Source organism: Delphinapterus leucas, chromosome 3, assembly GCF_059928025.1.
Source record: "Delphinapterus leucas isolate spDelLeu-1000000601 "Yukka" chromosome 3, BTC_Dleu_Yukka2, whole genome shotgun sequence".
Classification (NCBI taxonomy): Eukaryota; Metazoa; Chordata; class Mammalia; order Artiodactyla; family Monodontidae; genus Delphinapterus; species Delphinapterus leucas.
The window spans coordinates 110,435,431-110,462,403 of NC_143131.1; the positions used below are offsets into that span (position 1 = coordinate 110,435,431).

At 39.3% G+C, this 26,973-nt stretch overlaps 1 protein-coding gene across 9 annotated transcripts in view; it reads right to left on the reverse strand.

The window, feature by feature from the left end:
• The window catches only part of RAPGEF6 (Rap guanine nucleotide exchange factor 6), a 250,714-nt gene extending 229,865 nt beyond the window's left edge, over positions 1-20,849 (reverse strand). For 4 of the 9 annotated variants that reach the window (XM_089909271.1, XM_089909272.1, XM_089909273.1 and 1 more), the window contains exon 1: positions 20,543-20,849. In XM_089909271.1, coding sequence (XP_089765397.1) covers positions 20,543-20,611 — 69 coding nt within the window. In that variant the 5' untranslated portion in view covers positions 20,612-20,849. The remainder of the gene's footprint in view (positions 1-20,542) is intronic. The other 5 variants (XM_089909274.1, XM_089909277.1, XM_089909278.1 and 2 more) reach the window with 3 other exon arrangements.
• Positions 20,850-26,973: the final 6,124 nt, after the last annotated feature.

Genomic DNA, 26,973 nt, shown 5'->3' on the forward strand with positions numbered 1-26,973 from the left:
AGGCCACAACAGTGAGAGGCCCACATACCGCAAAAAAAAAAAAAAGTCCATACTGCCCAAAGCAATCTACAGATTTAATACAATCCCTATCAAAATACCCATGACATTTTTCACAGAACTAGAACAAATAATCCTAAAACTTATGTGGAACCACAAAAGAACCTGAATAGCCAAAGCAACCTTGAGAAAAAAGAACAAAGCTTGAGGTATCATGCTCCCTCACTTCAGACTATACTATAAAGTAACAGTAATCAAAACAGGATGATACTGGCTCAAAAAAAGGACACATAGATCAATGAAATGGAATAGAGAGCCCCAAAATAAACCCACATACCTATGGTCAATTAATCTAAGTTAAAGGGGGCAAGAATATTCAATGGGGAAAAGACAATCTCTTCAGTAAGTCATGCTGGGAAAACTGGACAGCTACATGTAAAAGAATGAGATTAGGATATTTCCTCACACCATATACAAAAATAAACTCAAAATGGATTAAAGACCTAACTGTAATACCTGAAACCATAAACTCCTAGAAGAGAACATAGGCAGAACACTCTGACATAAATCACAGCAATATTTTTTTTTGTATCCTAAGGCAACAGAAACATAAGCAAAAATAAACAAATGGGACCTAATTAGACATAAGAGCTTTTGCACAGCAAAGGAAACCATCAACAAAACAAAAAGACAATTGACTGCTGAATGAGAGAAAATATCTACAAATGATATGACCAACAAGGTGTTAATATCCAAAATATATAAACAGCTCATATAATTCAGTATCAAAGAAACAACCCAATGAGAAAATGGGCACAAGAAAAAGACATGAAAGACATTTTTCCAAAGAAGATATACAGATGGCCAACAGGCATATGAAAAGATGATCAACATCACTAATCATCAGAGAAATGCAAGTCAAAACCATAATTATATACCACCTCACTCCTGTCAGAACAGCTATCAGCAGAAAGCACAAATAACAAATTCTGGCAAAGATGTGGGGAAAAGGGAGCCCTCGTAAGGAAAGGGAATATAAATTGGTGCAGCCACTACGGAAAACAGTATGGAGGTTCCTTCAAAAACTAAAAATAGAACTACCGTTAAGATCCAGCAATTCCACTTCTAGGCATACATCTGAAGAAAATTAAAACACTAATTCAAAGAGGTACATGCACCCAATGTTCATAGCAGCATTATTTACAACAGCCAAGATACAGAAGCAACTAAGTGTCCATCAACAGATGAACGGATAAAGAAGACGTAATATGCGTACGTATGTGTGCGCTCACACACACACACATATATACACACAATGGAATACTGCCCAGCCACGAAAAGGAATGAAATTTTGCCATTTGTAATAACATGGATGGACCTGGAGAGTATTATGCTTAGTGAAATAAATCAGACAGAGAAAGACAAATACTGCATGTTATCACTTACATGTGGAATCTAAAAAGTAAAACAAATGAATACATATAACAAAACAGAAACAGACTCATGGATATAGAGAACAAACCACTTGTTACCAGTGGGGAGAGAGGCAAGATAGGGGTAGGAGATTAAAAGGTACAAACTACTAAATATAAAATAAATAAGATACAAAGATGTAATGTACAGCAAGGGAATACAGCCAATATTTTATAATAACTTTAAATGGAGTATAATCTACAAAAATACTGAATTGCTATGTTGTATGTATGATCTAACACTGCATAATATTGTAAATCAACTATACTTCAATTAAAAAATATAAATAAATAAAACACAGGGAGAAAATATGGAAAAAATATCAACAGAACACAAAAATGTGAACAGTAGGACAGGCATCAACTTTAAGCAGGCCTAACAGAAGTATAACTGGAGTCACTGTGAAGAAGACAAAGAACAAAAAAACAATTTGGAGAATGGTGGAAAATCTTCCATATTTGATAAAAACTATAAACTTGCACATCCATGAAGCTCAACAAAACCCAAGCACAAGAAATATGAAATAAACAACAGCAAAGATCATAATCAAATTGCTTAAAAAATGATAAAATTATAAAAGCAGCTAAAGAAGATAAATTACACAGCGAGATCATTAGAATACAGAATAGTCAGAAACAACGCAATCCAGACAACACTGTAGTAACACCTTTAAAGTCACAAAAGAAAAAAACTATCAATCTAGAATACTATTCCCAGAAAAATACCCTTCAAAGAGGAAGGCAAAATATTTTTCATATATACAAAGGTTGAGTCAGTCAATCACCAGCACACCTGCTCTATAAAAAATGTTAAAAGTCATTCATAAAAGAACACGATACAAGATGGAAATCTGGAGCTACACAAAGGAATGAAGAAAAACTGGAAAATGGTAACTACATGGGTAAATATAAATCTTTTTTCTAATTATTTAAAAGACAATTGACTATTTAAAGAAACAGCAACGACAACAATGAATTATGAGGTTTATTTATGTGTACAAGTAAAATGCATCACAACAGCACAAAGGCCAGGAGGTAAAAATGCAAGTATAGTAATTGTAAGGTTCTTATATAAGAAACAGTATATCACTTGAAGGTTGATTGTGATAAGTTTAAGATGTATACTATAAACCTTAATAAATTTCACAGTTTGTAGATTCTTTTGGATTTTCTACATATACAGTAACATCTCCTGTGAACAAGAACACTAGTATTTCCTCCCCAATCTATGTATGTACATATTTTTTCCCCCGCTAGCTTTAATGCATGAGCTAGAACTTCCAAAACAGTGGTTGGTAGGTGTAGTCATATACTACAAACACAGCTGCTGGGGCCCCACCCTTTGAATTAAGAGTCATCATAACCTGGTCAGACACCCACAAAATGCCTATCCCATGGAAATGTGCTTGTGATTTTCTAACATCAAGACAATTTTGTTTTAGTGGCAAACAAGGTCTGAAAACTAGAAAGGTTATGTCTTGACAAACAGAACTAGAAATCCATAACTTGACCTGCCCAATGAGGGTAGGCTAGAGTCCAGGAGTCCCAGAATTTCCTGAGATCCTCAACTGAATTATGTCATATCATTTCCTCTGTTTTCAAGTCAGAGGACATCTCTGGTACATCACTGATGATGCCATGAATAGCTGACAAAGAATTAGGAATTCACTTTTCAATTTTAAAGTCTAAGTGAGAACATAATTTACAAGTTTTGAAATATACACATGGTTCTCCAGTTCTCTGCCTGAAGAAAGTCTGACAAAGTTGATGAACTTTAGATTCTAAAAGTCCTTCAAATTATCTAAAAGTTTGCCCTTTATTTGTCTCCAATCTTTGACAATTTGGCCATTTTACACGCAGTTCTCCAACAGCATCTATAAATTGTGACTGTATGGATCTGAATAGAAGTATTAGGATTACTCCTATCCGGGGTTGGCAAACTTTTTCTATAAAGGGTCAGATAATAAATATTCTAGGTTTTCTGGGTCATATGGTTTTTGTCACAAGTACTAATCCACTTTGCCTTTGTAGCACGAAAACAACCAAAAAAAAAAAAAATGTAAATGAATGGGTGTGGGCACATTCCAATAAACCTTTATTTACAAAATAGTTGGTAGGCTAATTTGGTTCCCAGGCAATACTCTGTCAACTCCTATTGCATATGGTCAAAATATCTAACAAAGAAGTCAAGCCATGAATAAACACCTCTTTAGCAAATACCTCAACTTATGAGTTTTGGTGGAAACTGAGTATATCAGATTTTCACTTTTCCAACCTTCCATAAAACTATGGCACAGGCAAATGACCCAAGCACTACCAATCACATATACTCATCATAAACTGTTAATCTAGTGATACCGAGAAGCAAGAACTATCCAGAATCCACCTTGGCAGCTAGTGGTTGAAGGGTCTGTGAACACATGCAGTGTACAGTATAGATGTTCAGCAGTGCAAGCTGTGGTATCCACTGTGTTCAGTGCTAGCAGCAGTAGTATCTTTACCAAATATGTGATAAAGAGTATGGATCATAGTTGTCTAGCCCCAAGTCTATTTCTCCAGCACTCCCAACAATTCTGTAGCTACCCACTATCCTTTTAATAAATTCCTTTTCTTTAAATTGACCAGAATTGGGTTCCGCTACATGTAAGTAACAACCCTGAAAGACCTTTACAGTAGCACCATCAGCATCACTTGGGAACTCGGCAAAAAATGCAAATTCTCAGATTCCATCCCAGACCTAGTGAATCAGAATCTCTGGGAGTAAGACCTAGCTATCTGTGGTTTAATGAGCCCTACAGGTGGTTCTGATGCACAGAAAGTTTAGAACAAGTGGCTTATTGGTAGGATCTATGCCACTCGGGCTATCTGGCTGATAACCTATTAATGAGGAGGAACGCAAGCACTGAGATGTCTAGTAAATCCTGGTCCCTCCGGTGCACCTGGTTTTAGGGTCACAAGATGTTAAGCATTTATGAAAGGACAGAAAATAATCTCCCAGAACAAAGGATGGTTGTAGTAGCAAACTGATTCTCTCATATGATGTGAGTGGTTATGGTTTTGGTTTATGCAGGACAGCAAGTATTGATAGTTGTTGACTGTGTAATGCTGGTCTTAGAAAGGGGTTTCTTCGAAATTGAGTTATTTGTAGTGAGGTGGATGGACCTAGAGACTGTCATACAGAGTGAAGTAAGTCAGGAAGAGAAAAACAAATACCGTATGCTAACACATATATATGGAATCTTAAAAAAAAAAAATGGTTCTGAAGAACCTATGGGCAGGACAGGAATAAAGACACAGACGTAGACAATGGACTTGAGGACACGGGGAGGGGGAAGGGTAAGCTGGGACGAAATGAGAGTGTGGCATGGATATATATACACTACCAAATGTGAAACAGATAGCTAGTGGGAAGCAGCCACAGAGCACAGGGAGATCAGCTTGGTGCTTTGTGACCACCTAGAGGGGTGGGATAGGGAGGGTGGGAGGGAGACGCAAGAGGGAGGGGATATGGGGATATATGTATACATATAGCTAATTCACTCTGTTATACAGCAGAAAGTAACACACCATTGTAAAGCAATTATACTCCAGTAAAGATGTTAAAAAAAAAAAAAGTGTTAATTCCTGCCTGGGAAAAAAAAAAAAAAGAAACGGGTTTCTTGTGGTTTCTGTACCAATTATCTCTGAGACAGGCTAAAGGTACTGCACTGTTAGGCTTCTGGTATGTCCAAGATCAATAAAAGCTATTATAGAAAGCCAAAACAAACAAACAAACAACCCTGACAGAGGCAGACTGGAAGTCTTGCAGATATTTCTTGGTAATAAAAAATTTAAATGCTATATTCAAAGTGACGTTAATTATTTAGTGTGCACTTGAAAGCTGCTCTACTCAATGTGAAAGAGGGAAATCATGAGGAAGATGAAAAAACTCAGAATTTATGACATTCCAGATCAGTAACACCTAGATCAGCCACTGGTTCTGTAACTACAAAATACTGCAGAAATTATCCAGGGGTATTAGAAGAACAAATACCAACTCAGGATTAGAGAATAAAAATAATAAGTTCTACTTGGGCAAAAAGAAGGTGAGGAAGCGGTGATGACTCAGTGCTTCCTAAAACATATCAGCCATACCCTCTCAGCCAGTCAGTTACATGAGTGAAGGTAAGCTGAGGTGGGGGAGACCACTGCCATCCTACAAACTGCCCTTCAAGTGATCCATACCTAATGCATTCACTGTAGGCATATTCTATGACTTTTCAATTTCACTGTTAAATGAAATATTCAATTCATATTTGCAGCTCTGTATGTATGAGGAAGTAATAATTCTGCTAACTATACACTTCTAATTAAGCACTTTGGGATTTCTAACCCCTTCGTCAACACTGCACCAAGCAGTACGCTTCTCTCAGCAACTCCATCTCTCAATTTGGCTGACTGCTGCTCTACACATGCTTATAAAACCAACCAAAACTTGGAAAACTCAAAGTGGAATGCTTAGAGCAATTCTGAATTTTTTGTTTCTCAAAGTCTAAAACTAGTTTATTTCTTACCTATGATAGGCTTAAGTCATCACATATAACTTTCAATACAACATCAAGTATCTAAAACACTCATTAACCAAGATATTTTACTCGTTATCCCAGCAATTTTAACAATTAAAAAACTCTCAGGATGGATCTCTATGGTTAGTACAGATTCAATCCCAAGATATACATATTCTGCAGCTGTAGTTGTATAATCAAAACTTATGCTGAAGAATCTTCCCCAAATTATCGTTAGGCTGCCTTCAGCCTAACAGTGTGGTTAAAAACTTGGACTGTGGAGACAGCTGTGGTTTCAAATTCTGCCTCTATCAGTTACTAACCATGTAACATTGGATAATTTGCTTAACATTTATTTTTTGTACAACAGGAATGACAAACTGCTTCCTTTTAAACATAAAATAATACCTATTAAATGTGTAGCATGGACACTATCACATGGTAACAAATGTGTATTATAAAATTACAAAACAAAGGTTAAATTATGTTCAGCAGACAATTAAAGCTATTTTAAAGATTTTCAACAATATCTCCAAGTTAACAAGCTCATACATTAAACACAGAACTCCATTCCATTGGTTTTATCATCCATGAAGGTGTAAATATATTCTGCAAAATGGCAATAAAGGGCTATATAACACTTACCACACCTGGAGCCCAGACCATGGATTCTAAATACCATTTCCTACTAAAAGGAACCCAGGTTCCTCAGATATTCGGTTGGCCAAAAAGTTCCTTCGGCTTTTAAGTAAAAATAAAATACACATTTTTCATTTTCACCAAGAACTTTGTTGAACTATGTATTCACTGTTTTGTTCCACTGCCTTCTGCCATTTTTCAGGCAACTTCATAATTCCATCTTCCCAAAACTTTTTATCTTTTTGAGCAAAGAACTGTTCCAGGTGCCTTTTACAGTCTTCCAGGAAATGGAAATTTTTTCCATTAAGAGAATTTTGTAAAGACCGAAATAAATGGAAATCTGAAGGTGCCATGTCTGGTGAACACGGCAGATGAATCAGAACTTCTCAGCCAAGCTATAACAGTTCTTACCTGGTCATAAAAAAAATCATGTGGTCTCGTGGTATCCTGATGGAAGATGATGCGCTTTCTGTTGACTAATTCTGGACGCTTTTCGTCGAGTGCCGCTTTCAGTTGGTCTAACTGGGAGCAGTACTTGTTGGAATTAACCGTCTGGTTTCCTGGAAGGAGCTCATAAGAGAGGACTCCCTTCCAATCCCACCATATGCACAACATCACCTTCTTTGGATGAAGATCGGCCTCTGGTGTGGTTGGTGGTAGTTCATTTAGCTTGCTCCATGATCTCTTCTGCTCCACATTATTGTACAGTATCCGCTTTTCATCTCCCATCACAATTTGTTTTAAAAACGGAACATTTTCATTATGTTTAAGTAGAGAATCGCATGCGGTAATACAGTCAAGAAGATTTTTTTTGCTTAACTTATATGTGGAACATCAAAGTGATTCACATAACCAAGCTGGTGCAAATGATTTTCAATGCTTAAGATCTGGATATCTTGAATATGTCGGCTATCTCCAGCATGGTATAACGTTGATTGTTCTCAATTAATGTCTCGATTTGATCGCTATCAACTTCAATTGGTCTACGTGACCGTGGAGCATCGTCCAGCAAGAAATCTCCAGCACCAAACTTCGCAAACCACTTTTGACATGTTCGATCAGCCACAGCACCTTCTCCATACACTGCACAAATCTTTTTTGTGTTTCAGTTGTGTTTTTACCTTTCTTTAAATAATAAAAGCATAATATGCCAAAAAAGTTGTTTTCTTCCATCTTCAATATTAAAATGGCTACACAAAAATTCACCAATTTTGATGTTTTTTTAAAAATGCATGCTGACATGACAGCTATCACAATACAATCTAACAAAATTGTTTCACATGAAGATAAAGACAACTAAGCGAGCCATCTTACGGAAAACACCGAACGAACTTTTTGGCCAATCCCATAAACGGCTGATTTCAGTAGTAGAGCAAGGAAAGTAAAAGCCTGGAACACCTTTTTGGGCCAGAAAGTAAAGTATTACTTAAAGACTACTGGTTCATGCCAAAAGGAGCTGACTTAGAAAGGGCTCCCAGTGGCTAAAGTTGGGGCAACCTAAGAATCAAAAAGAATAATGACAATATTAAAAATACAAAAATAATCCTTGAATTCAGTGATTTTTTTTTTTAGAGAAAGAGGAGAGGGGCAAGTGGGGAAAGTTCTTCTATACAGAATACCAGCTAATTAATGGAGAAGTAATAAACAACCTACACTTTCTACTGAACACTGAACACTTTCACCTGGGTGACTCCTCAGCAACTCAAGTGCAAATATCCAAAGTTAAACTGATTATCTGCACCCCTAGCTGTGTCTTGCTCCTCGGTTCCCTGATTTAGGTGACAGTACTCACCTTCAATGGCTCTGGTAAGAAATCTATCAATCCTACTTTAAACATCTCTGCTCACCATCTCAACTGGAGCAATTTAGGGATTCATTATTTCTTACTGGATAACAGAAAACAGCCTTCTTGCCTCTAGTCTGGCCCCCTGTAATCCATTCTTCAGAGTGCTGCCAGAGTAATCTTTCTAAAAAGAAAATGCAAACTCCTTAACAAGGAGAACACAGCCCTTCATGTTCTGGATCCTGACCATGCCTGCAGCCTCACCTATTTTACTACTTATTCTTGTCCCAATGTTCCAGCTACGCAGGCAACTTGCATGTTCATACCAAGCTCATCTTGTGGCCTTGGAAAATGCTGTTCCCTTTTCAGGAAACACACATTGTTCCTTCTTCACCTAACTTTTATATATTCAAATCTATACTCATGTCAGGGTTCCCTTTTCTAAAACAATTTGAATGACACCTGCCTACCCTTTACTCCTGTCTCCCAACAGCCCTCCTACAAAACTCCTGAGCACCTGATATGTGCAACTATCACAGTACTTAACCAGGCTGTATTTTGTCTGTGTACTTGCCCATCTCCTCCCCTAAGAACTTTAATCTTTTAACCCTAGCACTTAAAAACAGGACTTTAAAAATATTTACCACACAAACATTCATCAGGCAGTCTTCCACAAAAAAAGTATGCATTCAACTCTGCCTCAGAGAGTCATTTAAGGAGCTCATAAGCAATCCAAACTTCAGTTGCCACTTGTGACACTTATAAACTCTTTTCTAAAAAATATACTATGATGAAGCCTTCTCGTATTAAATGAATGCTTTTAAGAAACCAAACTAGAACAGGCTACCATCCTCTGAAAACAGGTTATAAAACAGAATGGTATAAAAAAAAAAAAAATCACATATCAAGCACACCTGTTTTCATTCTACATAAAACTTGAGAATTATAAACTTCCATTAAATTGACACATGCATCTTAAAGTATTATACTTCATATAGTACAGTCACAATTAAATGAGAGACATTTATTTAGGAAAATATTAGGCCTCTATATAGATGTCAGTAAAAAAACACAGTTCAAAGCTTAAAATGTAACCTAAAGTTCACTGATAAAGAGAAAGCAGTGGGGCACTACTGGACTGAGGAAGTGACTGATGAATCATGTGACCTTGAGCAAGACATTTTACCTCTCTCAAGTTCAGTTCCTTTATCTGTGTGCAACCCATTTCACTAGCTCTTGAACCATCAGCTAAAGTATTTTTGGAAGAGCTACATATACATACGTTCACAAATACATGCTAGGTGGTGCTGCTACTTCTGCTATGTACTAAGTGTCCTGTCCAACGAGTCCCACTGCCTCTGCCACATGTCAAAGCCAGAAGCCCTAGGGCTGCCAAAATTTCAGTTTGAGGCAAAGTAGTGGAGAATGTCTGGTAGTAGTGAACATCAAATGGGGGCTGCTTATGCCTCCATAACCTCAAGTTCTTAATAAAGTGGCTCATTCAGTTTTTATTTACAGCGAGACCTCAGTTTATACAGGCCAGTTCAAGGTAAAGCCAAATGATAACTACAATGTTACAGAGCTCACAATCCTACATCCCTTTCAAAGAACATGACTTTGTCAGTCAAGTTCACCATGCCTGGCTGCTCCTCCTCTTTGCAGAATTCTCTCTCAGGGAAGATCCTCATCTCTCAAAAACAAGATTTTATGGTGTCTAAACTCCTGAATGGTCACAGCTTTTTTCTCAAGTTGGGAATCTCCAATACACGTAAAATGAGGTGTCATGCAAAAGAACCGTCTAATAAAGGCCCCATCCATATCTAGTATTCCCTTTCTATACAGTTTAGCTTACAAATGAAGGTCAGAGGGGCCCAGAAGCATAAATAAGTTCTCTTATTTTCCAAGGAACCCTCTGAATGTGCATCTGCTGTAGAAAAGCACAACAGAATCTTTGTTCTGCCACCCTCAAGGATGCACACAGTGACTCACTCAAAAATGACTCCAAGTACAATGGTGCATTTTCGCCAATTAAGAAAAAATCTCTACAATGTACACTTAAAAACCATTACTCTAAGTTCTGAAATAGATTAACAAATAATTACAAGAATACTAAAGTTTACATTCTTTCAGTCCAAGTTCCCCCTTTAACTTTTGGTAACAAAAATAAGCTATTTTTTGTTTGTTTGTTTTTTAACAAAACCCTTTTCTGGATTGTGAATAGGCAATTACACTAACATCTAGCTGAGCATAAAATATTTGCCCAAGTTTTAAGCCACCTGGTTAAAAACACATGAAAAGTTAAAACTGGCATTGCAGTTAAAACTGGAAATGTGTTTCAAAGCCATATAAAAAAGAAGTTCCTGTTTCAAGGTATGACTTAAGTTCCTCTATCTGAATTGTCTCTGAAGAACTGCCAGGTAAAACACATAGTTTCTTTATGGTAATTGTACATTATTCTTATTTTAATAAGAGGATATTAATGGCAAATTTTGCCATTGTGCCAAACTTCATCAGTCTTTTTTCCCCAGCACTTCAAGTATCAGACCAACAAAAATCACTACTAGAAAAATAGGGGAACAGTATTTTTCAGATTCCTTTTCTCTTTAAAGTCATTTACGCTACAAATATTTGGCTACCTACTATGTAACAAGTATTGCATGATGGAAACTGGGAGATAAGGAAATAGTCACTGTCTTCAAGGAGCTTACAGTCCAGCCAGAGAGACAAACATGCCAGTAATCATAACACAGTACAGTAACTGCTATGGCAGAGGAAGGGACACAGAGAAGGAGTGGAAGATGAGATTTCAGTGAGGAGTCTGGATTTGTCAAATGAGAGGATGGTGTTCTAGACAAAGGAAATAGCAACTAATATGTATGGCTACATTTACTGAGTGCTCATTATGACTGGTACTTTGCTAAATAAATACTTACATATATTATCTTATTCAGTCCATGTAACAATCCCCCAAAGATATTCAATCTTAAAGTTAGGTAACTTTCCTAGGGTCACTCAAATTCTCACTGCTAGAGCCCAGATCTGAAGTAGGCTTGTCCAAATCCAAATTCCAGGGCCCTAAACACTTTCCCACCCTATATAAAGCACACAGAAAGAATATGGCACAATGGACAATGCTTCTAATCTCTGTCTATATATTAGAATTACTTAAGGAGCCTTCTATAAATACCAATGCTTGATACTCCCTTCCAGAAGGTTCTAATTCAAGAAATGAAGGGTGGGCCTGGGCATTAAAAAAAAATTCCCCAGGTTGATAAACATATGTAGCCCAGGTTGAAAAGTACTGTGTTAGGATATTTACATTTCTCTAATAATTAGTGATATTGAGCATCTTTTCATGTGTTTGTTGGCCATCTCTACTATGTCTTCTTTGGAGAAATGTCTATTTAGGTCTTCCGCCCATTTTTTCAGTGGGTTGTTTTTTGATATTGCGCTGCATGAGCTGTTTGTATATTTTGGAGATTATTCCCTTGCCGGTCTCTTCGTTTGCCAATATTTTCTCCCATTCTGAGGGTTGTCTTTTCATTTCGTTTATGGTTTCCTTTGCTGTGAAAAAGCTTTTAAGTTTAATTAGGTCCCATTTATTTTTTTTTTAATTTTCATTACTCTAGGAGGTGGGTCAAAAAGGTCTTGCTGCGATTTATGTCAAAGAATGTTCTGCTTATGTTTTCCTCTAAGAGTTTTATAGTGTCCGGCCTTACATATGGGTCTTTAATCCATTTTAATTTTATTTTTGTGTACGGTGTTAGGGAGTGTTCTAATTTCGTACTTTTACATATAGCTGTCCAGTTTTCCCAGCACGACTTATAGAAGAGATTGTCTTTTCTCCATTGTATATTCTTGCCTCCTTTGTCATAGATTAGGTGACCATAGGTGCGTGGGTTTATCTCCGGACTTTCTATCCTTTTCTATTGATCTAAACTACTATGAGGTATCGCCTCACACCAGGCAGAATGGCCATCATCAAAAAATCTACAAACAATAAATGCTGGAGAGGGTGTGGAGAAAAGGGAACCCTTCTATACCGTTGGTGGGAATGTAAATTGGTACAGCCACTATGGAGAACAGTATGGCGGCTCCTTAAAAACTAAAAATAGAACTACCATATTACGCAGCAATCCCACTCCTGGGCATATACCCAGAGAAAACCATAATTCAAAAAGATACAGAAGATGTGGTACAGAAGATGTGGTACATACATACAATGGAATATTACTCAGCCATAAAAATGAACGAAATAGTGCCATTTCCAGAGACGTGCATAGACCTAGAGACTGTCATACAGAGTAAGTCAGAAAGAGAAAAACAAATATCGTATAATATCGCTTATATGTGGAATCTAGAAAAATGGTACAGATGAACTTATTTGCAAAGCAGAAGTAGAGACACGGATGTAGAGAACAAACTTGTGGATACCAAGGGGGGAAGGGGGAGGGTAGGATGAACTGGCAGATTGGGATTGACATACATACACTACTATGTATAAAACAGGTTAACTAATGAGAACCTACTATATAGCACTGGGAACTCTACCCAATGCTCTGTGGTTACCTAAATGGGAAGGAAATCTAAAACAGAGGGGATATATGTATACATATAACTGATTCACTTCACTATACAGAAGAAACACAACACTGTAAAGCAACTTTACTCCAATAAAATTTTTTTTTAAAAAGTACTGTGTTAGGATATTTATATAAGTAGTTTAAAATGCATGTGTTTGGGGGTGGGGGTCGATAAGGCAGAAGATAATGGAGGACTTTACATCTTTCCCATTCCTCTCACAGCCAAACTCACAAACAGTAAACTTACTGCCTTCACTTTCTTGGGTCTGATTCTCACTTTAATCCACTGCAGTCAGGCTCTGTATTCAGTCCACTGAAACCATTCTGATGGATGCAACCCGAAGAATTTATGAGTCCTCACCTTTCTTGAACTCTCTATAGTACCTGATATTAATGATTAGGGATTTCTCTATGAAATGTCCTCCTGTAACACCACTTTTCTGTTCTCCTTCTACCTCTATAAACAATTTCTTTTCATTCTCTTTGGCAGTTTTCTTTTCCTTCCCCCATCCCTTTAATATTAGAGCACCCAAAGGGTCTGCCCTTCTATTCTCACTTAGTTTTCTCACTCTGAGTATTCCTACCAATCCCATGACTTCACCTATGACCCATATGCTGTAGACTCTCAGACCAACTCAGACCCATAACCTGGTTTGACCTGAAGCTCCAAATGCTTACTGAACATCTCTATCTGTGTCTCCTGTAGAGAGCCTCAAACCCTTTCCAAAACTGAATTCTCTTTCTAGCCTAATTCTGCTCTTTAATAACGTACTCTTATACACAGTTACTCAAATGAGAAATTCAGAAATTATCTGAACTTTTGCATTACTCTGAACAGACCCAACCCAAGTCTGTCCCAACAAGCAAAAGACAGAAAAGTTTTGCCAGATTTGCCCCAGAGCTATTGCAGACACTTGAGAAGAATATAAGGACAGAGTATATCTTTGCCTCAAGTGCAGCATTTGGGGTTTGAGGCAGTTACCGCAAGAGTAGGCTTGGACAGAATGAGGTGGTCAATCCAAAAGGGTAGGTGAGTCACGGTATAAAAAAGGATAAGTACATGAAGATCAAGGAAAGCCAAGAGAGGAGCTTCAAAGTCCAGTCCAGAGATAAAATGCAAAGAACCAAGATAGTTTCATAGTCCTCTTGGTTGCTGTAAAGAATACACACTGTATGATTCCACTCAAATGAAATTCAAAAACAGGCAGAACTAATTTATGGTGAAAGATGTCAGAACAGTTTCCTTTGGGAAAGGATACTGATTGGGAGGGGCAAAGGGGGAGTTTCTGGAGTGCTGGTTATATTCTCTATCATGATTTGCATGGTAGCAAAATATATTTGTGAAAATTAAGCTGGTTTATACTTAAAAGCATGCGGACTTTACAGTATGTGTATTACAGTCAATTTCAAAGTTAAAAAAAAAAAAAAACTCTGGTGGGATGTACAAATTCCCGTTTCAACCAGTGACCATGTTGGGCCAATTTTACTTCCTCACTATTCCACTATCAAATATTCTGCTACCTTATCTCACTCCTGAACTACTGCATTTGTTTCCTATAACCAGATCCGTATCTCCTGATTTCCCGGTTATCCTGATATAATCATTAACAGTCTTGCCTTTCACACAGAAAAATATCGTGGTTTGGACAAAATGTTATTTGTTCATCCTACTGTAAACCACCCTGCCTCTAAGGTAGCCGGCCTGTGCCCTTCCCGACCCACCCCCTGCCCCCCCCTACATCCTCAACAGTGCCCACAGAGTAATCTTTGTAAAACTGATCTTATTTCTGGGCTTTAAACCCTCCAATAGTTCTCCTTTATTTACAACATCCAGTCCAAATCCCTGAAATGATCCAATCCTGCTATTATACCCAGCTTCAACATTTAACATCTACCACGATGTACCATCCCCTTACACACACAAACACCCCATACACTAACTAGCCCAGTGTTTTGCAACCTTTTTTCATTATCACATCCCTCCAAAGAGTATTTTTCATAATTGCCACCCCATCTCCAATTAAATATTAAGGAATAAGACTTTGTCAGGTAGGGATGAGTTTTGTGTAGATATTACTACACAAACCATAGTAATATCTAAGATTTTTTTTTCACTCCCCCCAGAAGACCTAATTTTTGTCCCTTTGGGGATGACATCATCCCCATTGGGAATGCATGCTCTAGCCTTACAGACTGGCTTCTTGTTCTACAAATGTACCTGGCTTGTCACCATTAGTGCCTTTGCTCCTGCTGCTCGCTGCCTGGAATGACCTCCCTTCTGGATATCATCCAGACAGCTATTCACGATATCTAAGCTTTAATTTAAGGCTCCTCCAAGAAGCCTGTCCTTTCCCCACTTGCAGTTGTAAAGTACCCTATCCATACCTTTGTCACTAGTAACCTTAACATTTTACTAATGTTTTCATGTCAGTCTCCTAAGTCACTGAGGAACAGGGACCATGTCCAATTTCTCTCTACTACCTTGGCTTTTAGTATTGTGCCTAACATATCATCTGTTAACTGAATGGATAAATTAATGTTATCATCTGCATGAGGTAACCATACATCTCAATTTGCTGGAGACAGACCTTTAATCTGTTTTCCTGGTATAAATATTAACCCACCTCTTTTAATTCTCAAAAATGATCTGGATGATAACTTATATTGCTAACCTATCTAGGCAGTGGGAAATAATTAAATCCTGAGCAAGAATAGAAGATGATCAGACCCGAGTATTAGAAAGATCACTCTAGCAATAATATGACAATAAATAAAAAGACTCAAGGAAAAATTCAGGGGTGAAACGACAGAAGTGTGAACTAGGGTAGTACAGCTGGATAGGAAGAGGAAGAGAGAGATTCAAGATGTAAAATCAAACAAGATTTAGTGACCAGTTAGATATAGAGAGGAAGACAGCAGGGGGAATCAAGAGTAAAAACACTAATTTCTGGATTGAGCAACTGGGGCAGTCACCAGCAGAACATTAAAGAGGAGGAATGATGATGGTTTCAATTTGAGACTAGCGATTGAAGAACCTGGAGGACAATTTACTGGTTAGATATATGAATCTGAAGCACATGGAAGGTGGTAACATGCGCTATACAGCCTATAAAAATTAACTGAAGTCACCGTGCAGAATGAGACCACCCAGGATGTACAAAATCAGCAATTCTAATGAACAGAAGTATTATCTTTTTAACATGAGGACTTTAAAAAATTAATTCTAAATTTTGTTCTGTTTAACATATTTATTGATCATTTAATATGCACAAAACATGGTATTAAGCACTTAGAGACAGAAATATAAGAGAAATAAGGTGTTCACTCCGAGGTAAAAAAGAAAGATTACAGAGAAAGAATGGCACTGAGGGTTTCCCTGGTGGCGCAGTGGCTGAGAGTCCGCCTGCCAATGCAGGGGACGCAGGTTCGTGCCCTGGTCCAGGAGGATCCCACATGCCGCGGAGCGGCTGGGCCCGTGAGCCACGGCCGCTGAGCCTGCGCATCCGGAGCCTGTGCTCTGCAACGCGAGACGCCACAGCAGTGAGAGGCCCGCTTACCGCCCAAAAAAAAAAAAAAAAAAAAAAGAATGGCAATGAATATGGACTGAGTTGAGAAAAAGCCAAATTCAAGGTCTCAGTTTTGACTGTGGCATCTTTAATTTTGGCATAACGACTCAAAATGAGTACCTTAACAGCTTTTCTTGCTTTAGAGCACTTAGCTTCCCCCAGAGTATTTAAGTCTAAAATTTTCCATTAAAAAAAAAAAAGATCTTTGTAAGGTGGGAAAGGAAATCAGAGAACCAGCTCAGGAAAGATAATGTGCTGTGGAAGCTGAATCTACACAGTAGGAGAAATGGCCAGAAAAGTAAAAACTGTGTTAGAACACAGTTCTAAATGGCATACTTTACGCAAGTTTCCATTCTCAGTGTCTGGCTCACTAGGATTATGCTTGAGTTGATAGTTTCATGTAAGGACAACAGATGGGTCAAAATAAAAGAACCATTAATTTTGTCCCAGAAACAAACAGAAGAGTTCTTTATTCATTAATTATATGATGCAAACATCTGATTACAAGATTATAAGACACTGATTCTTATCTATTTGTATATTTTTTTATAATGCTTTGTACCCAGTACGTATTCAAGGAAAAATAAGCTGAATCAATGCTTTATCCCCTTCTATTACACACTTTATTGGCTTAGCTTCCAGGACAGCACCACTCTATCCTAGTTTTTCTTCTTCTGCACTGTTTGCTCCCATGCCTTCTCCTTTGCTGGTTTCTGCTCTTCTCCCCTGACCCTGTAGTGATCAAGTGCCCCAGGGCACTGTCTTTGGTCCTCTTCTATTCCCATGTACACTCACTACTTCGGTAATTTCATCTAGTCTCCTGACTTTCGACATTATCTGTAAGCTAATAACTATAAAATTTCTATTTCCAACCCAGCCTTCTCTTTAGAAATAATTATAAATTGTATACGCAACTCCTTACTTGACATTTCTAACAGACATTTCAAATGTGACATGTTCAAAACTGAATTTCTGATCCACTCCCCTCCCCAAAACTACTCCTCCTGCAGCTTTCCCAGTCTCTTTTTTTTTTTTTTTTTTTTTTCTTGCAGTACGCGGGCCTCTCACTGCTGTGGCCTCTCCTGTTGCGGAGCACAGGCTCCGGACGCACAGCCTCAGTGGCCATGGCTCACGGGCCCAGCCACTCCGCGGCATGTGGGATCTTCCCGGATCGGGGCACGAACCTGCGTCCCCTGCATCAGCAGGCGGACTCTCAACCACTGCGCCACCAGGGAAGCCCTCCCCAGTCTCTTTGATGGCAGCTCAAACTCTCTTCAATGGTAACTCCAACACTCCAGTTATTCGGCCCAAAAACCTTGAAATCATGTTCGATTTTTTTTTCTTCCTCAAAGCACAATCTAATCCATTAGCAAATCCTGTTGGCTAAATCCTGTTTCCATAATTGACTACTACTCACCACCAGCATTACTATCACTTTACTCTGAGTTATGATCTCTTCCCTGCTTTAATGTGATAACCTCTAACTGATGTTCCTGTTTCTTTCTACCCTTGCTCCCACACAGTTTATTCTCAACCCAGCAAGCAGCCAGAGGATGCTTTAAAAACTAGGACAACATCGTTCCTCTGCTTCAAAACACTTTGGTGGAAAACAAAACCCTCTTTCACTCAAAGTAAAAGTCAAAGAATTTACAATTTAGAAAGTCCTGCATAAGCTCCATCCTACACCACCACTATCACCTCTCTGACTTCATCTCTTACCACTCTTCTCCAGTCACTCAGAGCTCCTTGCTATTCCTTGAATGCATCAGACACGTTCTCATCTTAGAACTTTTGCAATGACTATTCTACTTGGAAAGCTATTTCCCCATATATCCCCATTGCTAACTCTATCACATGAATCAGACTTTAATCAAAATTCATCTCAACCAGGACACCAACTACCTTAAATTGCACCCAGTCCTTGTCCCTTAACGTCCAATTCTTTTATCCTGCTCTTTCTTTAACTAGCAATTATCAGCTAACATATTATGTAACATACTTGTTTATTATATTTATCTGCCTACTCCCCTCTCTCTTCTGTTAGAATGTAAACACCAATAGGGCATGCCTGTTTTGTTCACTGATACATCCTAGTGCACAAAATAGTGCCTTGAACTGGTAAGCTTTCAACAAATAATTGTTGAGTGAATATATTTATAATAGACCCTTAAGAGTCCACTAAAAAGAATAAGGATCTTCTGAAAGCAGGCATGACCCTATGAGAATTTCATCAAATTATTTATCACAAATAGCTCAAAACTAGGATTCAATTTATCACTTCTTTATTGATACTTCTGTACCCCGAACAAATTCTACACTCATTCAAAAGCACTGCCAATGATGGGACATCCCTGGCGGTCCAGGAGTTAGGACTCCACGCTTTCACTGCCAAGGGCCCGGGTTCAACCCCTGGTGGGGGAACTAAGATCCCACAAGCCACGTGGCGTGGCAATCAAGCAACCAATAAATCAATAAATAAAAGTTTAAAAAGCACTGCCACTGATTCAAGCAGTTAACAAGTTATGCTGCTAGATGTCAGAGCTCCAGTCTGTGTACTGTGGGCAGCTGTTTAGCATTTCCTTAAACAACGCTGCTGTTCCAGTAAAACAAGATAAAGTACTTACACAGCACGCACTGGCCACCATAACTTTGTGAACAGTTTAGAAATTTTCCTAAAACTCAAAAATAAGCAATTTCAAAGTAGGTAATTCTGTTATTAAAGAAAATTAGGATCTTCCCATTAAAATGTGAATTTATCATAAGTAATACTTAAAAGTAAAACCTACATTATACATTGTAAGCCTTGTATGATACTTTCTAATGATATTAAAACTATGGTAGATTCACCTGTTCAAAGTGAATGCTTTCAATTAACTCACAATGACCTCAAGAATTATCAGAGGAAAATTAAGACACATGGGATTACAAATGCAGGTCTTAAAAAGAGGACTGTGGAAAGTGGTAGAATTTGCTTTGTTTCTATGCAAAGATCAGGATTTCCAATAACAAAGTTTGACCCAGCAGCTACAATTACAGCTTGACTAATATCATGTCACAAAAGGTCAGCCCAAATTACTGAGACTTACTATGCAAAACATTATTAATCTGAAAAACACAAAAGTGATTTAGGAAGAACTAACCAAAGCACTTCATTTTATATACTGCAATTACACACAAGACAGTCCAACAATCCATTCACATTGTTGTTAGTTTTTGCTTTTTGGTTTAGGAAACATACCACTTATTATGGAAACTTATCCAAATCAAGGAAAACCTTCCCCCCCGCCCCCAATTTAAGCCTCTATAGGGATTGCCAAGGTTAACAGGTTTCAGTTATTTGCCCGAACACCAGCCTTCAGCTCAAGTGAAAATCATTTAACTCAATAAGCAGGTTTTGGATCCAAGCACAAAATACTGTAACATTTCCCAGTGACACACAAAAAACTACCTCCCCAGAACTTATCTTCAGATACGCATAATTCTCCACCAGAATTCATCATCTGACTGGATGCAAAGTTTTAAACTGATCTTGAAAACTTTATCTTTCTTTAGGCAATTGAACAGCATTTCAAAGAACTTTAAGAGAAGTTATTTCTTAATAACACGGCTGTTATAGTTCACTTATAATTTTTCATAGTCTACCTATCTACGGGACAATCTCAGTCCGAGACCCACATTTCACCCTGAGAAAATACGATTTAGTAATGGTGCTTTTTTTATCGAAAACACTGCGAAGTCACCGGCAAGGACGGGTGTGCGGGGAAGGCGGCACAGCGAGCGGGAAAGACGGTCGTCACCCGCCCGCGACAAGGGCCCGGGTCAGGGCCGGGGACTCAGAACAGCTACCTTGGCAGCAGGTGCGAGGCTCTGACAAGGGGGCAGTTGCCGCAAGTTTCGGACCGACAGAGGGATGCTGTCCGTTGGACAGCGGGAGGCGCGCCGGGCCAGCTGGCCTTACCTCGGGCGTCCGCTCGGGCGGCTTCTTCTTCAGCGCCTGCCTAGCTCCGGGGTCCACGGGTGAGTTCATGGTCGCGGCCCCGGCCCCCGTGCTCCCCAGCCTGCCCTTAGCAGCCCACGCGACAGCCCATTCACCCTAGGTGGGGGGGGCTACACCCTTTTCCCCCTCCCCTGAAGAAGGGAGCTCCAGACTGCGGCGGGGACCCCGCTTTGGCAAACAAGCCTTCGCACGGCCCGCCCAGGGCCTCAGCCCACGCGCGACTGGCCAGAGAAGCCCGCGCGGGGGCGGAGGAAAGGCGAGTGCGCGTGCGCAGCACGCGCAAGCGCGCAAACGGGCGCCTAAGGGCGTGACTCTGAAATGACGTAAAAACTGGGCGGTGCAGTGAAGCCTCCTCCAACCCTTCTTCGTGAGATTTGAAGAAACGTCGCGAGACATCACCCAAGCCCGTCACGGGATCCGCCTCGGAGTTGGGGTTTCCGCCGCACCAGTTTCCGGTGGGGGGGGGCTGAAAACGCGCTGTGACCTACTGAACGAGAATAGCGTGTTGGGGATCGAACCCGTGCGGCAGGTGTTCTGGGTGGAGAGTTCTGTTTGTGCCAAAATCCGGAAGCTCGGGGCATGGCCAAGCCCGGGGCGGAGCTCCAGGTCTGCAACTCCGACACCGCTCCCTAGGAGAACGTGCGGAAGTCGAAGCGGCCATTCGGCAAACAAGGAAGTTCACAGCTTCTCTTCCCTGTCTTCTAATAAAACGAATCTCTTGTGGAAGGGGCCCGCCGAGAACTACCTGCCTTGTCTAAGACGGACGCCCTGACATCAGGGCAGAGGAACCGAAGTTTCGTGGCCTTGAGCAGGGGTGGGCAGCCACCGTGCCTGCAGCCAGCTCAAGAGTTACTGCTGGTTTGCGAAGTCAGTCTAGACTACGTTCACGTAACCAATGCCCAGGACAGCCTTCCCTCCGCCCAACCCCTTCTCAGGCAGCGGGCCTTAGGGTTGCCTGGCTCAGGAGTGACCGCTCTCTCACTACACTTTAGATACTAGTCTGTTTCCCAACAGGCCGAATAAGGCAAATTAACGTTTATTTACTAGTCCCTTGGTAAGAAAAACATCTCGACTACTCTCTGCGGCAGCCACACACCTGCAGAGGCTGTTTCTGCCTTAAAGGTCACTGACAGAATTCCAGAATCCATCGTTCTAAACAGTCCTATGTCAGCGTACAGATAAGCCGTACAGGTTACACAGTTCCTTACTTTGGAGCCTCATAAGCATGTCCTTTCCACTGAATACATCTTAGTATTTCTTACAGCAATTGACATGGTTCACTAAATAACTCGAAGTGATTTAAAATTATGATGTTATTCACATTAATTTTTAATGACATGGTAATAAGAAAATTATATTTTAGAGTAACAAAAGGGAAAGGAGAGTTCAGGCTGCAACATTCACCGTTTCAGGGACCTAGTAATGATGGCTGATGTTAATAAGGGTTTTGTTTTCCGTTGGTCATTCACCTTGCCCAAACTTGAAGTTTACAACATAATATTAGCACATTTCGTTTTTAAGTATAGGACAAAAACCTTACCAGGGAGTTATGACTCAGCCACTCTGGAAGGAAATTTTCAGTTGATCACAATTGTGACATTGTCACTTTCGTCATTTTTTTGTGTATAAACATATCCTCTCAAAAGTCTGCGTAAGATCACAAAGGTTATCCCTTCCATTTTTGAAGCATGTTTCCAAAGCCACATCAATATTTTCAAAAGAGGGAAAAGGCATTAAAACATGATGACCACGAGCTTGGACTTTAGGGGCAAACATCTGTATTTGTCTTTAATAGGCCATTTCTAGTTAAATGACTTAGTTATTTGATATTTCTAAACTTCAGTTTCCTTAACCGTAAAATGGGAATAGTAAAAGACCTATTGCTTTGGAATTCTCTTAAGATTACATGAGATAATTTATGTGAAGCATTTAGAATGTTGCCTGCACAATCCAGGCACCCTTTACTATTTCTATTACTTTACCTCTAGGAAGTGATTTCTCTAAAGCATATATTCAAATTTGAAGAATTGGATAGGTTTTCCCTTTACTGCTTTTTTTTTTATTAGAACTATTAAGAATCACATTTAAGTATTCATGAAGATGTGGAGCAACAGGAACTCTCACAAACTGCCAGTTAAGTGTCTATTGGGAAACCAGTTAGAAAAAAAAGAAGTATCTAGTAAAGCTGAAACTAGCAAGCCCACTCCTTGATATATGTCCTAAAGAATACCCAGAAAAGATGAACAAAAATGGGCACTGTTCATATTAGCCAAAAATTGGAAATAACCGAATTGTCCATCAACTATAGAATGGGTAAATTGCTGTATATTCATTCAGTGAAATACCACCTACATAGCACATGAATGAAACTCCAACATAATGTTGATAGAAAAAAAGCAAAAAAAAATATGGGGTATAATTACACAAAGTTCAAACAAGCAAAACTAAAGTATATCACTTAGGGATGCATACACAAACTATTAAAAGAGAGCAAGGGAATGTTCACGAAAATCATGTTGGAATTTACAAAAATGAGAAGGGAGAGTATTATGATCAGGATAGGGCACATGGAGGAGGGGTGGAGATCCTGAATTACTGAAAATGATTTACTTCTTGACCTAAGTGATGGTTACATTAGTGTACATTTATTAATTTTATATAATACTTGACAAGAAAAAATTAAGTCTATAAAAGTAACATTAATATAGACCTTATAAGACAGCAACAGTAAAAACAGTATATTAATATCCACAGTAACTATACACACCTAAATTTAAACATATTTTCAAAATCTATCTTGTCCTTTCCTATCCTGTATTGTGCTTTGGTATGCTGAAAAAAGTGAGGAGACAGTGAGAGCTCTAATAGCTATTTTCAGAGAAAAGCCAACCTCCACGATAGGATTCACCAACATTAACATGTATCTGAAACAAAAAAGTAATGGTTCTGAATGCAAGTAATTTACTAAATTATAGGAAAACAAAAAGATGGTTAAGTCTTTAAAAAAAAAAAAGTAGCTTAACTGCTTACCCTACCTTAATTTTTGTCATTATACTTACCACAACCTGACAGCATAATATCTTTGTCTATCTCCTCCACCAGCAGGAAATATGTAAACTTCCTGAGAAAGTATGTGTTATTTACTGACTTATCCCTGGCACCCAGACCCGTGCCCAGCACATAACAGGTGCTCAATCAATATCTGCTAAATGAACAAATTGATCTATCTAAGGACTAAGTGATTAAGAGGGGATTTTGCTTTTAAAAAGATAGACACTTGATTGCTTTCCAATGGCAAAGAAAGATATCTGGCTAGACAACTGTTCTATTATGCAAAACTGAATACTTATTAGGCACACACAATTATATGGCCATCTTTGTAGAACAACAGCAAACCATCAAAAGACTGAAGTTAAGAGCACTGGTTTTAATAGCACCTAGAATGGAGTAAGGAATTCAGATTTGGGGTATGCTGGGAAACTGAGTCACTACTAGTTGAAAACTAAGAGCACTTGCTGGCCCAATTTCTATCACTGAATAAGAATCTTTGAGGGTGCGGTCTAGGAATTAATACTTTCCAAACACTATCTAGGTGTTCCTAATATGCAACCAGGTTTGAAAACTACTTTAAACTAACTCAGGTTTTGGACTAGTCTGACCCATCTTAATTCCAACACAGTGAAGGGTATTGACTTGTGAGTGATGAAGCAAATGTATGACACAAAAGTGGCATCACAAGTTTCTTGAGGAAATAATATCTTCTTTATATTTACACAACACTTCAACAAGGTTATTCCCTTTGAGACAATTTAGGTAACACTGCTTTTATCAATAATTTTACTTTGACTGTTGAGGTGAATGTAAAAACATGTTTTGGGACTGTCCTTGTTACAATGGTCACTTGGAAAGGAAGGAATCTCCAACCTCTTCAACTTAATACTCTCCTTAAATACAGTTATACCTAGGGCAGGTCTAATCAGATAGTGCTAACCTGGGCAGAGAGCTGTCTGCAACCTGATGAAGGGATAGGTCTAGGCTCATACTTTTACGAAAAGGAGAGTCGCTTTTAAAGGAAACGTTATAAGGGGACCAAATCCTGGGGTGTTGGCAAGAAAGAAGCCCCTGACCCGAGCATATGCTTTAAGACCAGAAGTTCTCCTGAAAAAATAATGGATGGAAATTTCATCCATTTAAAAATCTCTTGCTAAAAATTTCTTTTAAAAAATTTAAAAGAAAATTCTTTACAACTCTCTTTTGGATTGCCTGTATTTTCTTTTCTTTAGGGAAGTTTCAAATCTTAACTCTACAGCAAACATGGCCAAGTCTACAGTCTGCACTATAAAGCAAGGACAAGAAGCATTACAGTCTCCAACTTCCCCCTTTCCTATCTGCCTAAGTCCTTCTCACTCAGAGTTACAATTCCCCAGCCCCCAGTGCACCTTCAGCTCATGTTTGGTCCCACTTGCCACCCCACCCCTACACCTCCTACAATGGCAGAGACAAAGAAATCTCAGGTATCTTTACAACACATCTGTCACCACATCCTAGTTGGAAACATTCTGTTCTGAGACAGGAAAGAGTATATGACCTCAGATTAAATTCTCTGTATTTCAGTTTCTCATTAGCAGAATCTATGCTTTTCAGAAATGTTGCAAGATTTCTTTAAATTTTTATCAGAGAACAGCACATATAAACACAGGCAATTATAAACCTCTAAACTATCTGATAAATGCTTCCCAAATACTTGATACTTCCTTTCTGCTTTAAAACAGTGCACTTAGTCTCTTCAGTCAAATGTAAGAGTGATAAATGTAAAATAATATAAAAACAGGCACTGCAAAAAGCCCCTGGCCTAATCCTGCCTCCTGGCGTAACTCTGCCCAAATCAACCCAACCTGAGTAAGGCAGCTTCCCAACAGCCTACTCAGGGTTGAATCACTGCTGCAGAGCAGGCGCTAAGGACTGATGGAAGAGGTGACTTCCCTACAATGCAGATGAAGACGACAGACTTGCTCAGAGGGACATGCAAATCCGCGAACAGAACAGGATTAGAATCCAAACCAACAGGCCAATTTTTTGTTTAATTTTAAAGTCAGGGGCTTCCCTGGTGGCGCAGTGGTTAAGAATCTGCCTGCCAATGCAGGGGACACGGGTTCAAGCCCTGGTCTGGGAAGATCCCACATGCCGCAGAGCAATTAAGCCCGTGCACCACAGCTACTGAGCCTGCACTCTAGAGCCTGTGAGCCACAACTACTGAGCCCATGTGCTACAACTACTGAAGCCCGCACGCCTAGAGCCTGTGCTCCGCACAAGAGAAGCTACTTCTCATTGCCTTCTCAAGGCAATGAGAAGCCTGTGCACCTCAACGAAGAGAAGCCCCTACTTGCTGCAACTAGAGATAGCCCATGCGCATCAACAAAGACCCAATGCAGCCAAAAATAAATAAATAAAATAATAAAGTCAGTAGTAATTTTAATTAGAAACAATGTTCTTGACAAGTTTACATGGCTTCTTCTAGTTTTAAATGATTGATACTCAGTTTGTTTTCACAAAAGCATTTAAAGAAAATTTCAATTTGTCATCGTGAAGATTCGGTCAAACGTAAGAATATACCATATTTTTTGGTTACTACACTTTAACTCAAAAGAATATATGTTAGGACTTCCCTGGTGGCACAATGGTTAAGAATCCGCCTGTCAATGCAGGGGACACGGGTTTGAGCCCTGGTCTGGGAAGATACCACAGGCTGTGGAGCAACTAAGCCTGTGCGTTGCAACTACTGAGCCTGCACTCTACAGCCTGCAAGCCACAACTACTGAGCCCACATGCTGCGACTACTGAAGCCCGCGCGCTCTAGGGCCTGTGTGCTACAACTACTAAGCCCGCATGCTGCAACTACTGAAGCCCGCGCCTAGAACCCATGCTCCACAACAAGAGAAGCTACCGCAGTGAGAAGCCCGTGCACTGCAATGAAGAGTAGCCTCTCTCACTGCAACTAGAGAAAGCCCGCGCACAGCAACAGACCCAACGCAGCCAAAAATAAAAAAAAAAAAGAATAAATGTTAAATTTCCCCCAAAATAAAATAGACAGGAGCTGTACAGCAAAGGCTGGACAGATTACCTAGCAACCATAGCACCCCAAAATTACTGAGCATTTGGAGTGTGCCAAGCATTGAGATAAATTCTCGACATTCCTTATTTCATTTGACTCTCACAACCTCATAAAGTAGATTCTACTAAGTTACCAATTCAGAAATTTAGGATTAGAGAAGGACATTATGAACAAGGTCACATGCCTAGAAGTGTCACATTTGGGAAAACAATCCAGGTGGGCCGGCACCAGAATCCATGTTACATATACCTTATTAAATGTGAAAAAAAGAACAACATCA